The 16126-nt window shown below is 23.9% G+C and overlaps 1 protein-coding gene across 1 annotated transcript; it reads right to left on the reverse strand.

Annotated features, from left to right (window-relative positions):
- Window positions 1–993: 993 nt before the first annotated feature.
- LOC145844828 (uncharacterized) lies at window positions 994–11398 on the reverse strand. The gene is made up of 9 exons (XM_082952248.1): window positions 11329–11398; window positions 11060–11128; window positions 10040–10162; window positions 9842–9874; window positions 9482–9589; window positions 7420–7560; window positions 7000–7062; window positions 6546–6677; window positions 994–1091 (listed from the first exon to the last, which is right to left on the reverse strand). The coding sequence occupies exons 1-9, from the start codon at window positions 11396–11398 to the stop codon at window positions 994–996; spliced, it is 837 nt and encodes a 278-aa protein (XP_082808374.1).
- Window positions 11399–16126: the final 4728 nt, after the last annotated feature.

Below are 16126 nucleotides of genomic sequence, written 5' to 3' on the forward strand. Positions count from 1 at the left end.
AAAACCTTTTTTTTTCTTAGAATATGATAACAAATAATTGAAAAAAGCGTTGTTAAATACCCCACCAAGAAGTGAGTTATCTATGAGGCACAATTTATAACTATTTATGAATTACTATCGATTTTCAACTAAATTACTCTCATTTAAATTTTTTTTTTAACCAAATTAAAGTATCACTTTTTTTAGTTTAATTTTGTTTTTATTTAAAATAAAAGCTTTAAAATAATATAAAAGCTAAAAACCAAATTTTTTAAAGATAAAAGTAGCCGTTATTTTATCAAGTATGTTATTATTAAAGTAACGAAGAACCAGCTAGGTATATCAAATGTACAAATTTTATTGGGTATAAGTATAATTTATTTTCTTTATAGTTAAAAACAAAAAAATATTTTTTTACATCCCTTTTGATATAAAGCACACTTAACGGTAATTTAAAGTTACTTAAAATTTATTTTATATTGATATTTAGTTATCTTTTTACTTAAGTACCTATTAGATTCTTACTATATGTTGCACTGCAATAGTGTCTCTAGTTTTATAAATTAAAATAAAAGTAAATCCGAGTTTGTTAGCTGAAATATGTAATAAATAACTGTTTTTATCTAAGACGGTAATAAAAATTTTTTTCTATCCCTTTGTTAGCGTCTTTAAAGTTTTGTGAATATAAACTATTGTTAGATAAAAAATAAGTCTGTACATAAGAAAATTAGACATTATTAGCTTTTTATGTAAAACAGAGAACGTTATGAAACACTGAGAAATCGGTTAGTTGATGCAGTGTGTGTGCTATTTTCAATGCGTTAAAATCATTTACAAAATGTAGGGCTTCGTTAAGTTAAACTCTAAGTATCTTTTGGTCATATTTTTGATTACTTGTGTTTAAATGTTTTTTATGACTTACAGTGTTTAGCTTAGCTTTAGTTTCATTTAATTTTCACTTGTTTATAGTTTATGGTAGAAAACTGTATAAATCTTTTTTCATTTACTAGTAGTTTAAGATAATTCTTTATTTAGGAGGCAGGCGACATTATACCCGACACCCAAACCTATTCCTCTCTTGCCTGCAAGCAATTTCTTATCGCGACAAAATCCTTCATTATTTAAAGAAACCATTTAAGTAAATAATATTAAAATATATTGAATTAAAAAAAGGTAGTTTAATCAGATATAAAATTCTAAGATTTATTAACACTTTTAATTTAAATCGATTATTTATTAAGAGGATTTTCAGTTACATTTATTTCAGTTTGTAATTTTTCTTGTTTAATTTTAGTCATAATAAGTTATTTAAAAACTAAACAGTACGTCGCTAGTACAAAATCTACAGACTCCTAAATATTCGCAAATGAACGAATAAAATTAGAACTTTTTCAAACTAAAGTCCTAAAGTTTCGTTAACATTTGTACTTGTTAGTGAAAATACAATACAATATATTCTGACGCAACTTTTATCAAAAAGAAAAACTTCATTTAACGCCTACTTATTTATTGTTATACTCAAAGTTATTGCAAAGTCATCGTTAATTTGACAGAGACTTTACAAATATTGAGACATTAGAGGTTAAGAAAAGTGCTTACATGAAACTATATTGAATTTAAATAAGAAATACTATTACAGACCGTACTTTTTTTTACTTCTAGAATGTAACTTTCTTTGTTAATTTAAAACTTTAAAATTAATATGTTTTTGAAAGCAAAAACAAAGCTTTTTAAATTTCTTTGATTTTTTATAAAATACCAAAATGAAATTTTTAAAACATTGAAAATAATTTTAATTTAGCTGTAGTTCAGTAATTGTATTTTTTTAAATGTTTTGTTTTATTTATACTAAGCTTATCAAAATGATAGGTTTTATATAGAGTTAAAACGACTAAATTTTATAAATTAAGTTTCCTAAATAAACAAAAATGTATACATTAATTAATATAAAACATGAATTATACTATTCTAAACTGTGCATTCAAATTTTATTTCTTAAAGCACAAAATTGTTTTTATTGCTGCTTTTATATGTAGCACTTGTTTTCACATTTTTAATTTGCTGTGAACTCATGGTTACTACTTTTTTTGATTCAGTAATAACACATTCTATAATGGTCTTGTTTAAAACGAAACACAAAATATTGTTAAATTATTGAGTTTTTCTTAAAAATCTGTATGTAATTACATTATACTATGTACGGTTGTTTTAGTTTATAACAGTAGTGACTTAAAATGTTTAACTTTTATAAAGTACTGTTTTCAAATACCATAAAAATACATTTGTTTTTTGTTTTTTGGCTCATAAAGTTTAAAACAAACTAATCTAAATATAATTAATCGTAAAATTTATTTGTTTAAGTACCCTTAAAACAGCTATTCATATATGTTTGATACTAAAAAGGTTTCGTACCATCTTTTTTGAAAAATACATTTGTTTTTTGTTTTTTGGCTCATAAAGTTTAAAACATACTAATCTAAATATAGTTAATCGTAAAATTTATTTGTATAAGTACCCTTAAAACAGTTATTCATATATGTTTGTTACTAAGAAGGTTTCGTACCATCTTTTTTGAAACTTTCGAAATTTCCCAATTATTAAGTTGAAGGCTGAAAACTAAGTTTTTACTTACTATATCAAGACTTATACTTAAACTAAGTTTGGTTATTCTAGTATATTATATTAAAACACAAACAAAGCATTTTTTCTTTAATTAATACATTAAAAACAAATTAGAAAGAATAAGTCAAACCTGATAACAAGTCAAAAAAAACAAAGTTTGAAGGATCAGATGTATCCAAAAGTATGAGGTTTTTAGATTCTTCAAAAGCTTTAGGAAAAAACAGAATTTACCTGTTTTATACGTTTGAATAAGTATTAGACATAACAGCTGTTTTAAAATCAATCACATAATAAATAAAAGTAAAAAACAAATTGGAATAAAATATTTGTTTTTTGAATCAATTTTCTGTGACAACTTATTTTATATTTATTTTGTTTTTCATTTTGTTAATACTTTGATAAAATATTATCAGGTAAACTTTTGAAAGTATAAGAACTATATGTTTAACTCTTCTGTAGATAAAATAGTTCTGAATAGACTCAAAGTCGACAACCGAATAAATAGCTATTACAACAAAATTTGTATAAACAAAAATACGTATTAATATCTTAGCATAAACTTTAGACCGCATAAAACAATAAATCTAGTAAAATAGTAAGAATTTAAGAGTTTTGGTTTTTACAACAGACTTATCGTTAAAGAAAAAAAGTTGCACATCTATTAATACAATTTTAAACAATTACAAAGTTTTTGTTTTTGATTGCTGGCAGAATAAAAATTAATGTAACCCAAAAGCAAAACTATTGTAATTAAGTTTTAATTTAAAACACTAGTCAGAAGTATTATCTTTGTTAGTTAAATTTTATGCTCACTTTTATTTCTATTAACTTTAGACTAGAATTTTGTGATATACAGACTGAAACTCATTGTTTAGTAGTTATCTAATTAAACCGTACATAATTTCAAACCAAGCATAGTTTATTCTTTTAATTTTATTTAACTTTTGTAATTGGTTGCTTTTAAATGTGTTTAAAATGAGTAACATTTAATTGTTTTAAAAATAAATTTATAAATTTTATATAAAAGCTAATAAGTATTACGAATATTTATAATATACTCCTAGTAATTTAAGCAAACAAAACTTTACTTCAACAACTTTTATTTTTAGACTGAAACTCATTGTTTAGTAGTTATCTAATTAAACCGTACATAATTTCAAACCAAGCATAGTTTATTCTTTTAATTTTATTTAACTTTTGTAATTGGTTGCTTTTAAATGTGTTTAAAATGAGTAACATTTAATTGTTTTAAAAATAAATTTATAAATTTTATATAAAAGCTAATAAGTATTACGAATATTTATAATATACTCCTAGTAATTTAAGCAAACAAAACTTTACTTCAACAACTTTTATTTTACTTTTTTGTATTTTTGTATACACTAAGAATATAATAGTTTTAAAAGTTATTAAACGACTTATGAGTATAAGGAGATCAATGAATATAATAAAACTTTTGTTATAAATAGAGAGAAAACTATCTTCTATAACTGTTTAAGGTTTTTTTTTAGGTTACAATTATTTAGATTACAGCAATTATTTAAGGTTACATTAAGTTTTGCGCAGGAATTTATTTTGTTTGATTTTTAAACAGAGCTTTTTTTGTCAACACTATGAGTTTCAATTAAAGTAGTAAACCATTTTAGTTGTTATTTTATTATCAAAACATCTGTATTGCTAAAGAAAAATAGAGTAGGTATTTCTAAGCTAGTATACTTTGTTAGTGGTAATAATTTCTGACTAACCAATAGAAATAAAATTAATAGTGATCACTATATTCTTAATTTAAATTTTTACCTTTAAGTGAGTTGAAGGCTTCTCTAAAGGTTTTGAAGTTTTCATTTTTTTCACTATCTTTAAAAAATGAATTTATATATTTTCGTCTAAATTTACAATTAAATATATATTTTTTTATACTTTTATATAAAAAATCTATATAGAGTTAATACGTTTTTTTAAGTACGAGCGTTAAGTAAGCTCGGTTAACATATTTTGAATTAAAAAAAAATGTCTTAACTTTAGATCAAATTATTTTCTTTATATTTAAAGCTAACTAAGATTTTTTTTGTTCTAGAGAACGCTCTTTTACATCAAATAAAAAAATTCCAATGGATTGGGGTTTGACTTTTTGAGTGTACCCATTAGAAAAAAACGTTTTTTTTTTTGACATTTTTACACCAACTGATGATTTAGCCGCAATATTTTTTTTTAATATTCTAACATTGCTGTGTTTTCAAGGTTGGGCGCTTTTTTTTCAAATTTTTAATATTTTAATAATAAATACAAATATGCACGATTGTAAATTTCAAAGACCCTTAAATTTTTAACGATGACTGTAGCTAACAAAAAAAAACTTTTTGATACTATCAATTTTGACTATTTTAATTGGTGCACGCATTTTTTATCTAAACTGTTTTTATGTAAGACATGACCCATGCATGTTTTACTAAAATTATCATTATTTGAACATTAAATCCCCTTAAAATCAAAATAACAAAAAAATTGGCGAAAGTCTGCAGAGCAGAAGTCCGGACTTTCGTTTGCCGTGAGACAAGATCAAGTTTAACAAAAGGATTGATAATGCCGATTCGATCATCAGACCACAAGATTAAAATCAAAATAATTACCTTTAAGCGAGTTGGAGGCTTCTCTGGAAGTTTTGAAGTTTTCGTTTTTTTCACTATCTTTAGTTTGTATTTTATCTTCTAAAACTTCAGTTAAAAATTTTTTGTTATATTTTTGTTTAAAAAATTTATACATTTTTTTTAACTTTTACCTTAAAACAGTTGAGATATTATAGTATAAACTAACTGGTAGTGAATTATTAGTTGTTTTTCATCAGTACTCAAAAACTTAATAAAATAAGTTCGTTTATTTGTTTTATATATATTCAAAAGAGTTTGAAAAACTTAGTAACTAAAAAATTTGCACTGCAATTTTAAAACTGCTAAATACGATTAATTGAAAGAGAAGTAAAAATTATTCAAATGTGAAAAAAAAATCTTATAGAAAACGTATTTAGAATTATTTATTGCTAAACTCTTAGTAATTTAAATGTCTAACAACTTAAGTAGTTTTAATGATATAGGCTCAGATTTTTTCGAAAACTAATAAAAAGATCTCAACTTTTTGAGGAGAAATTATGTTCATTAAATACTTTCAAGATATTTTAAAACAGACTCAGTTTTGTTCGAAGACCTCTTCAGTGCTTATTTAAATAAAATCTTATTCAAATACAATCTCAATTCATGTTCATTTAGTTAAAAGTCCTTTTAAACTTTTAAAGATTCTAATTAATAATTTTATTTTCTATTGAATCAGATGTTTTTAGCTAAGCACTGAAGAGGCCTTTGACCGAAACTGAGTCTGCTTTAAAATATCTTGAAAGAATTTAATAAACGTAGATTTAATGTTTCAGATGCTTAGCTTGGTCAAATTTTAACTCGTTAAAAGTGTAAGTAAATAAATATTAAAAGTATCATCAATTCCTATAACTTGTTTTGTATTAGTTAAAGGATAGGTTGATGATTGGATTTATAGATAACTAATGTTTCTAATAATTTATTGTAAGTATTAAAGTTTACCACTTAAATAAACATTATAATTTTTTTTTAAGAATCCAACAGTTTATTTTGTTCTCTTTTATAGTTTAGTTTAAACCAAAATGGTTACTTTAATGATTAAAGTTTTTATAAAATTTGGGTCTTTTGTTGTAAAAAACTTTTATTAATTAACTTTTATTAACTGTTTTTTATTTAAGCTATTAAAATTTAGTACTTTTGTCATAAAACAGGTTGTAAAAAGTTTTTTTTAACAAACATAAGCTTAATTTTATAAGTTTCAAGGCTAAGTCAGAAACTTCTTTGTAAACAAGTTTTTTTTCTTTTGATTAACTTGCTTTTCGAAAAATATTATGTTTTATCTAGTTATAAACAACAACTTACCAGTTAAATAATCTTTATACCAACTGGGCTTTGTGTACCAGCTTTCCGATTTGCAAAAATGCTGAAGTAGTCGATCTTCACGATTTTTAAAACATTGCTCATCGAAATCGCAATCGTTTGAACTAGACTTCACTGAAAAAAGTAAGCTTTAGTAACTTTAAAAATTAACTACCGAGGAAAAAGTAGCAAAGTTTCGGCGTTGTAATTGAAGGTTTAACAAAAAGCTTATCCTCGATTCATGTTCATTTAGTAAAAAGTCCTTTCAAACATTTAAAGATTCCAATTAATAATTTATATTTTCTTAGATCTAAGTATAAAATAATACTTCACTGTTACAAATTTGAAAATTGAACTTTAAAAACAAAAGTATATTTTAATTAAGCTTTAAAAATACTTAGTTGCTTAACAAACAATAAAACGTAACATAGTTTTATATTAAATTTAAGCAGCTTACTTTCAGCATAATTATCTTTCCAGGTTTGTTTTTCAATTCTAGGAACAAGCCAATTGCACATATCTATAAAGTTTATTTTAAAAATCTCCAAACAGCTAACGGAAATCATAAGTAGTTTTTAAACAATAAAACTTTAGATTATGAATTTTAGATTAACTTGTATACTTGAGTTAAGTATTTTGTATCATTAAACATGCTTATATCAATCTTTTTACATAACAAAAAGTAGATAATATTAAAATTAGGCGACAGTTTGCTAGGTATACCTATAAAAATTTTTACCATTCACTGAACATAGGTAAAAGTTTACAACTATAACCACCAAAAATAAAAGATTTTTTTTCTAAAACAAATACCTTTTTTTTATATGAACTACAACCTAAATCAGCTAGACTATATAACAATATAAAGTTATCAAACTTGAAAGTAATTTATTGTCGGTGGTGTTTGCAATCACTGCATCCGCTTTGCAAGTGAATTCAAAGTGCGTATGAGATTCAATAGAGAACTCGTCTCTCACACATTTTTCTTTAAGTTTACATTTTGATCCACACTTTTTATCTGGAAAACATGTTTTTTTTTTTTTTTTATATATTTTTAATTAAAAACATATCGTATTTTTAACTTATAACAATAAAAGCTGCAATTCAAAAGTTATTTAAGTTAAGTAAATTTGTAACAAGCTTAGTAGAACAAATATATTTTTAAACAAACATACATGCCTTAAATGATTTGTATAAGTTTTAATTAGGTTCTTACTCGAAATAAATGAGCTTCAAAACGATACTAAATATAGTTTTGATCACTTTTAAACAAAACACATGTGCACAAGACAGTGTCAACCTTAATTTTGAACAAAAGTAAAATTCAGACTGGCTTATTGTAAACAAATTTAAGTTAAATAATAACAAAACAAGATGCATGTTTTTACAGTCGGAAAAAAAAACCTTTATATTAAAACAAAAATAGGTAAGCAATTATGAAAAAAAATTAATACTTACAAATACTTCGGTACTTTAATGGATAATAATATTAAGTGGGCAGAACTTTAAGAAACGGAGTTATCAGAGAAAATTGGTGTTATGTATAAAATGAGATACTTTTTGAATGAAAAATCTATTTATCTAATATTTAACTCTTTTTAAGTCACAGAAGATACGGTCTATTATGCTACGTAGAGAAAAAAAACTAGAGCCAATGAAGTCAATGTACTTTATATCTGCTCTTAGATATATTTATTACAAAAAGAATGATAAAACTGTAAAAAAATAAAAATAATAAAAATGAATATTAAATGTTGAAGACCTGTTTTAGTATGAGTCTTTATCTATTATTTTTTAATTATTTTTAACATTTAAATTAATGAGTTTATTTAAAAGTAGATAAGTGGATAATCATTAGACAATATTTTGACAAAATAAAAATTACCTCTCAATATTAGACAGGGGCATAAATCTCTAGAAAATAAGGGTAGTAAACTGTGTAATGAACAGTGGTAAACTGCCAAATTACTTCAAAAATTATGTTACTTTTGTAAATTACCAACTTTATTTAAATATTTTTTACTTAAAGAATAAGTGTAGGGTTAAGAATAGATCGGTTATGATTAAATATTAGTTATTAATTACGAGTGTTAGGATTATACTGATAATTATTACACCTAGAAATAGTCCCTACTAAACAAGTAAATTGGGTTCTGATAACATTAGTCCAGTCTACACTGTAGAAAGTTCTACTACTTTTTATTTAAATTAAAATTGATGAAGTAATATTTTTCTATATAGGTACATTTCAATATGTCTTTAATAAAATCTCTCTAAAAGTCTTAAGTAAACAATTTACTCATTAAATTAGTGTAAAAGAAGGGCATATTTTTCTAGTTTTATATTTAGTTTCTTCTTATAAAAATTTATTTTAATAAACAAATTTTGTGTAACAGTTTGCTAATTTCTGACGTAATTAATGTCTAATTTATAGGCATTGGTATATAACTGTAGTTATAAAAATATAAAACCAAGTCAATAGTCCTAAGCTATTGTTCTAAATTTTTTTTCCAACTAAAATACAATTTATATACTTTTATTTTTCATGATAAGCTATTTTAAGTACAATTTAATTTTGTGTTTAGTATCTTTTAACATGTTTTGTGTTAATATCATATTTTTTTTGTAAAATAAAAAAATCTCAATACTAAAAACTGCTATTTTTCGACAAGTTTTTTTCTTGTTCTATCGTATTTTAAGTTTGGATTTTAGTTTAGAACCATACTTTAAAATTTTTATAAAGTTATTTTTGTAATTAAATAGCTTGCAAATTAATATTAACAACCTACAGTAATTTTCGATGACTTTTCAACAGCTGAAACTTATATAAATCTCTGCTACACTAGTATTACTACAAAGAATAAATGTTTTTTTAAAGAAAAAACATACAAATTGATATTTAAAAATAACTTTTAGGTAATATATACAAGCAAATTTACTTGGGACAGTGTAAGAGTATTCTGGTTTTTGACAAACAAATTCGTTTTCGATTTGGAAACAGGCGGCCTCTGCTGTGCAAGTTTCGCTTCCAGATGTTTCACATGTTACTTTGAAAAAAGAACTTTTATTGAAGTGCGTCAATTTTGCTTAAACGTTTTTGGTTAGACTTAATTTAGTAATGTTAAAAAAATTTCTAGTCTTAACTCGTTAACTACATGTTTATTTAAACGTAATAGAGAGTTTAAATAAATAAGTAAGGGGTAGTTTCTGAAAAGTTATTGAAAAGACTTTACAAAACTCCATTTGAGTATTCTAAAAACATATTATTATACAACTTAAATACACAAAAGCACACTTACCAGTCTGAACAGGTCGGATATAAGGCCTATTCCCTATCATAAAAAATAATAATTGTTAATAAGCAAAAATTACTTAAAAAAATTAAAAATAAATTATCAACTATTTATAATATTTTAATCAGTATTCTGTATCAGGCTCTACTATACCTAAAGAGCAAAATAAAATATGTATATCCCGGTATTTTTTCCTCAACTAACTCTGTTTAAGGGTTATATCGCATTTTTCCCCATCATATCCATTAGGACAAATACAATTTTGATCACCCGACAGTCCTTCGACACACTGACCTAGTTCGCATTTGTTGTCCACCGGGCATTTTTCTGAAAAGTTTTATTGTCAGATGAGTTTTATAAGTCTTAATAAACTGCGTCAGTTTTAAAACAGGGGTCGGTAAGCATTAATTGGTCGGATGCCAAACTTCAAAAAAGCTTGGTCATCAGATCACAAGCTTTTGGTAGACTGATACCTGGGTTTCGTTTAAATTGAAATTTGTCAGCTAGTCACAACCGAAAAGCGTTGGTATTTTTAAAGCGTATTTTAAAATGGTACATAACAATTCATAGCACGACATTTAAAGTCGTTTTTAAATTCTCACGGTACTCTCAAAAAAGCTTGAAAAAAAAAGGTCTGAAAGTTCATTTATTAAATTATTGATGTTTAAAAGTACACTTACAGGTTAAAAACCGCTTAAAGTTATCATACTTTAGTAAGACTATTTTTTTTCTGCAGTTTAGTTTTTCTTAATTAAATTAAATTTAGTTCGTTTAAACAAAAGTGTTAGCTTTGAAATTATATCTTAAATTTCTTTTGCTAAGTACAAAACGAAACTGTGTATAGTTAACAAAATTTGATAAGTTTAAAATTTGTAGTTCTCTTATAGTTTCAATTACTAATAATGAATTATGTAAAAATAGTTAGAAAGTCTACGTTGAAATATATTTTTATTCGTCACTGATTGTAAAAATTTAAATTAGAATTAAAATATAATGATAAAATATTTTTTTTAATTTAATTTTAATTGATCAACTCTAATGAAAAACTGTGTTCTTTTACAAAGTTAAAGCTATGGTGTTTTAGTTTTTGCTAAAAAGTCATAGATTTTGCAACAGTTATGTATCTTTAGTATACTAATTTGAGTTTGCAAATTAAAAAAAAAATACTATTAAGTTATTTGTTATAAACACAACTTATAAATAGTTGTAACAACTTAAACTTACTAAAATTAACATCTTTAAAGTACATGTAGTCAACACACAAAGTAGGAAGAGGCTTGCTATCACAAGGTTCTGTAATAAATTATTTATTTAAAATTGGTTTGTGGTGCAACTTGGTCATTATAATAAATACAAGTTTAATATAATAGAAGTTAACAAATCAAATTAAAAAATATATATACTATGTAACACTTTATAGTGTTTTAGCAGTTGAAAGTGGCTTTCTTTCGTTCTTTTCTCTCATTATTTAGCTTAAAAGAGCAGAGCCACGCCCGAAGGCGGCTTAGTTTTAGTGACTTTAGTCGAGTACCCTTCTATTGCTTGCAAAGTGCTGGATCCCATCGTTACACTTTGTAACGATGGCGACTGTTTTTTATGTGGACATTTGAGTTAAAGTAGTTTATTTTTGCAGTTTTTTGAATTTTTTCTTTCGCACTTTAATAATTTGTAAATATACATACATTTGTTTCTAAGACTCTATTTTTATATATAAGTAGTGTAAGCATTCTAACAATCTTACTACTTAATTAGGCTAAGTTTAAATGAAAGCTAAGTCAATTCTAAACATTAGTTTAAGCAACCGTCAACGATATTGTTATAATGCATTAAGTCAGTTAATTGCCAGGTCTGCGTAAAGTAAGTAACAACATCGTGTGACAGGTTCAACTAAATAAATCAAACAAAGTTAAATACTAAATTAACAGTTAACTATTTTCGAAACAATTATTTAAAAAAATTAGACATTTTTTATTAATTAAATAAGTTTTAGTTTTACTCTGTCTATTAATTGTATGCACTTTCTTATTTCTGGTAAAACAAAAAAAAAAAGCTACCAGGTACAATTTTTCGATGTTAAATTAAATACTAATATCTGTGACACAAAAGCATTATTTAAAGATATTTTTAATGATATTATGACTATTTTTATTAGCTATTATAAATATCAAATTTTTTGTATAAAATTTAATAAAAACACTTTTAGCAAAAATTTTGTCTATTTTTTATATATACTAAAAAAATAAATGATTAAATTCAACAGTTTTTACAAACTTTAAACTTTTTTACTTTTACCAAATAAATAAAAGTTTAGTTTAAGTTATAATATATAAACTTCAAAAAATTTTATGATTAAATACGGTTATGTATAAGCGACTAAGGCTAAAGATTTTGTATCAAAATATTTAAAGAACAAGTAAATCCTATAATAAAAATAAAGTGTAAACTTTAAATGGATAAAACAAGAATAAGAAATAAAGGTGATATTAAAGAATTATTCATTTAATAGTTAAGTCCATTTAAATATTACAACCTTATGAAAATGTCTAAAAAATAAAGTACTTGTCTTTAACTTAAAGTTAATATAACACTGTACTTATAAAGTTTTAAAAACAAACAACAAACTGAATTGACAAAACGGTCCAAAATAGTTGTTTTTGCAAACGCACTCTCCATAAGAATAGGGAGTTCTAAAGGCAAATTCTCTACATCTCATTCCAGGGCTCCCACAATGACGATCGTACATACATGATATTCCTGTAATATTTTTTAAGAAACTATTGGTATCAAAAATATGATTAACTTATTTTAAAAGGATTGGCTTTAAGTCCATGTATTTTTTTAAATGTAAGATCTTTTAAACTCTATGCATTAAAACATATTTTTTTAAGTTTCATAAACTGTTTATCATTATTTTATTGTACTAAAGTACTTAATACATTAATAAGCTTTTTGTAAAACAATCAAACTGACTTTAAATGTCTTGCCATAAATTTAAATATAAAAATGTTTACTTTTTGACGGGTACTGATAGAAGTCAGTTGAAGATACTGCTTTATAAAAACTCAAAGCATACATAGCCAAAAAATATACATATATAAGCTTCATAGTTGAATTTTTTTCTGTAAAATGTTTATATATAATTAGGAATTAACACAACACTATTTTGAATATTGAAAATCTTTCAAGATAAGAGTATTTAGTTTAACTGATGAGTAAACTTTTAATATTACATATATTAGTATTTAATATATATAAAAAATTTAAAATTCAAGTTTTTCAACGTTTTTTAAAGATATATCAGTGCATTAATTTTTGGGTAGTGAGATGTTATTTAAATAAAATTAAAATTACTTTTTTTTTACTAATAGTAAGTAACTAAACAGGCTCAGATCTAAAGGGTAAACGTTACTGTAAGCTAAACTTTTACGTTTTTTAAGTACAGTAACCTCTCGCTTATTTACGCACATTGTGTCCACAGAATAAGTGCGTAAAGATATGAGAGATCGTAAAGTAACGAGAGGTACCAAATATACTCACTAAAATGGCTGTTTTATAATATTGCTTCTAGTTAAAAGCAGACTGGGCACTTTCCCACTTTTAACAACTTGTTTACTTTATTTATAAATATGAAAACAACAGATAAAACTATACATATATTAAAGAAAAGGATTTGAATCTCTATAAAATAATAATAGGAGTAGAAACAATTTTACTATTTTAATAATAAGTAGAAATTATCTTTATTTATATGTGACATTTATATTCTTTTTTACCTAGCAAATTCAATTTATAATTAAGCATTTCTTTACAATTATAAAATGGTGTTTATTAATATGTAATGCAAGACTTCTGTATTCATTCTTTGTGTTTTAAACTCTTATTATTTCATTATACTTTCATTATTAAAAACAGTCATGTTTATTTCAGAATTTTGATTTAATCTCTTATTGTTTACAAATTTTCTGATATACTGAGGTATAACTAAATGTTTATCAATTAGTCAAGGAACATAAATTTACAAAGTCTAAAGATATAGAGAGGTGTGTTAGCATTCAAAAACATATTTTAATTTAAAAATATACATTAAACTTAATTTGTGCAATATTAAAAAAAATTAAAATTTTTATTTTCTGAATTTTATAGAATTCTGAAATGCGTAACTAAACAAGAGTGCGTAACGTCACGAGTGCGTAAAGATCCGAGAGGTTACTGTAGATGAAAGTTTTAAATACACATTAATGTTTGGTTTTAAATTGCTTATAAATTTTTAAAGCTTCGAAAAATTACATGTAAAAGTATTTTAAATCAAGTAAAGCTAAGCTTTTACAGAAATTTCATAATATGCGGTTGTTTTAACTTTAATAACCAAAAGTGGTTATTAATAAATTGTTTAATTGTAATTTCACTTTTAAAGAGGTCCTTCATAACTATATAATCCTTTTTATTATTATTAAGACTTCTTTTAACAGTTCAAGCAAGCAAAAGTCTTTTTGTCAAGTTCCGAATTCCGACAACTAAAAAAATCACCCACTTCTAGGCTATACTTTTATTTTGAATACTTATTATTGTTTCTAAGCATAGTAAGACAGCATATTTAAACATGTTTTTAAGCATAGTAATATTTACTCATCACTGTGAACACATTGAGAAAACTTTTAAAAGATAAAATAAATTTGCGTATTAGGCTTATAAAAATTTCATTTTATGTACTTCAAAACAAGCATGTTCAATAAACATAGCTAAAAAATGTTTTTAAATTATACTGTCTTTTTTTAAACTTGTAAAATTAATTAAAAAATAGTTTTAAAGCTCCAAATCATCATTTTGATAACTAAGGCAACTTTTTACATGCTTTATCTGGCAAGTAGTGTAACAAAAACCAGTACAAAAAACTTGTAGATAAACTTTAGTATAAGAGTAAAACATGCAACATTTTATAAAAACGTATTAAAAGCTCTGAAAGTATAGTAAAAGGGTAGACTTTAATGAAATATCAGAATATTGAATGGGAAAACTTGTAAAAAATAATATCAGATTTTACAAAATTCTACTTTAAACCAGGATTCATCAGCCTTTGTGCGGGGTTGGCCAGATTTAATAAAAAAAAATCTTAGCTGAGGTATTAAAAGGATTAATTCTTTGCAAGTCGTAAGACTTTTGAAAATGTTTAATTTATATTAAAATAAAAAAATATGTACACAAAAGGGCAATTTTGTAATACAAAAAACAAAAATAGGTAGCACTGTCTACTCATGGGCAAAAAGTTAACATTTATACTTTTTACAAAAATCTTGAAATTGATTTTACCGCATTAGATTTCTTTTTAGCATTTTTTTTTGCTTATCAGGCAAAGTTCAGTCCTCAGGTTACAGTTTTACGATCCTGGCTCTAAGTAAAGTAAAAATCTAGTATAAAACTTTCTAACTTAGTTTTAGATTTACCTCATGATAAATTTTTATTAGATTTAATGAATTATAAACTAAATACGTTCATGAACTTGTTTTGAACCTAACTATTATAAATACTGATATCTGATATGAAGGAGTTTAAATAAATACTTATATTTATTTTACATCACCCAATGTTTAAGTAAACGTGATGTTAAAGTTCAATGTTAAAAAATAACTTGTTTTCTTTAAGTTTTTTTAAATTATACTCTTCTAAAAAAAACTATATTTTTTATTCATTTAAACGTTTTAAAAGGTATAAAAAGTTTTGAACACATGCATATAAAATGTTTTTCTAGTATGAGAAATTGCTTAAAAATATACTTTTTTTCTGAAAGTTTTAAGTTATGCCATTAAGTTTTCTTACGACTAAATAACTATTAAAAGTCTTAATAAAATCATACTTAAGTCAAAAATTGCAATTGTATAAAATTTATTAAACAGTCAGTGTGGATAATTATAATGATAAAAAAACTTATTTTATTTTAAAGTTATTCGATATACTGTATTTTTGCTTTTTATATCATATTTTGTAATCTATTTCTTTGCAATTTATGTCTATACTTTCTATATAGAAATTTGATTATGACAAAATAAATAAAAATAATGAATATTAGTTACATTACTGTTGCTCTTTGTAGTTGTTTGTTATTTTCAACAACTTTCACACTTACATTTACTAAACGTTAACTCAAGCTGATTTAAAGTTCTAACGTTTTAATACCATCAAAGTTTATCTTCTAACACATAGTTTAAATTAAAATTAAATAATACAAGTATTACAATATTTTTTAATACTTGTATTATTAATACTTCTACAACTGATACAACAAAACCTGTTATA

Source organism: Thalia democratica, chromosome 9, assembly GCF_965202585.1.
Source record: "Thalia democratica chromosome 9, ktThaDemo2.hap1.1, whole genome shotgun sequence".
NCBI lineage: Eukaryota > Metazoa > Chordata > Thaliacea > Salpida > Salpidae > Thalia > Thalia democratica.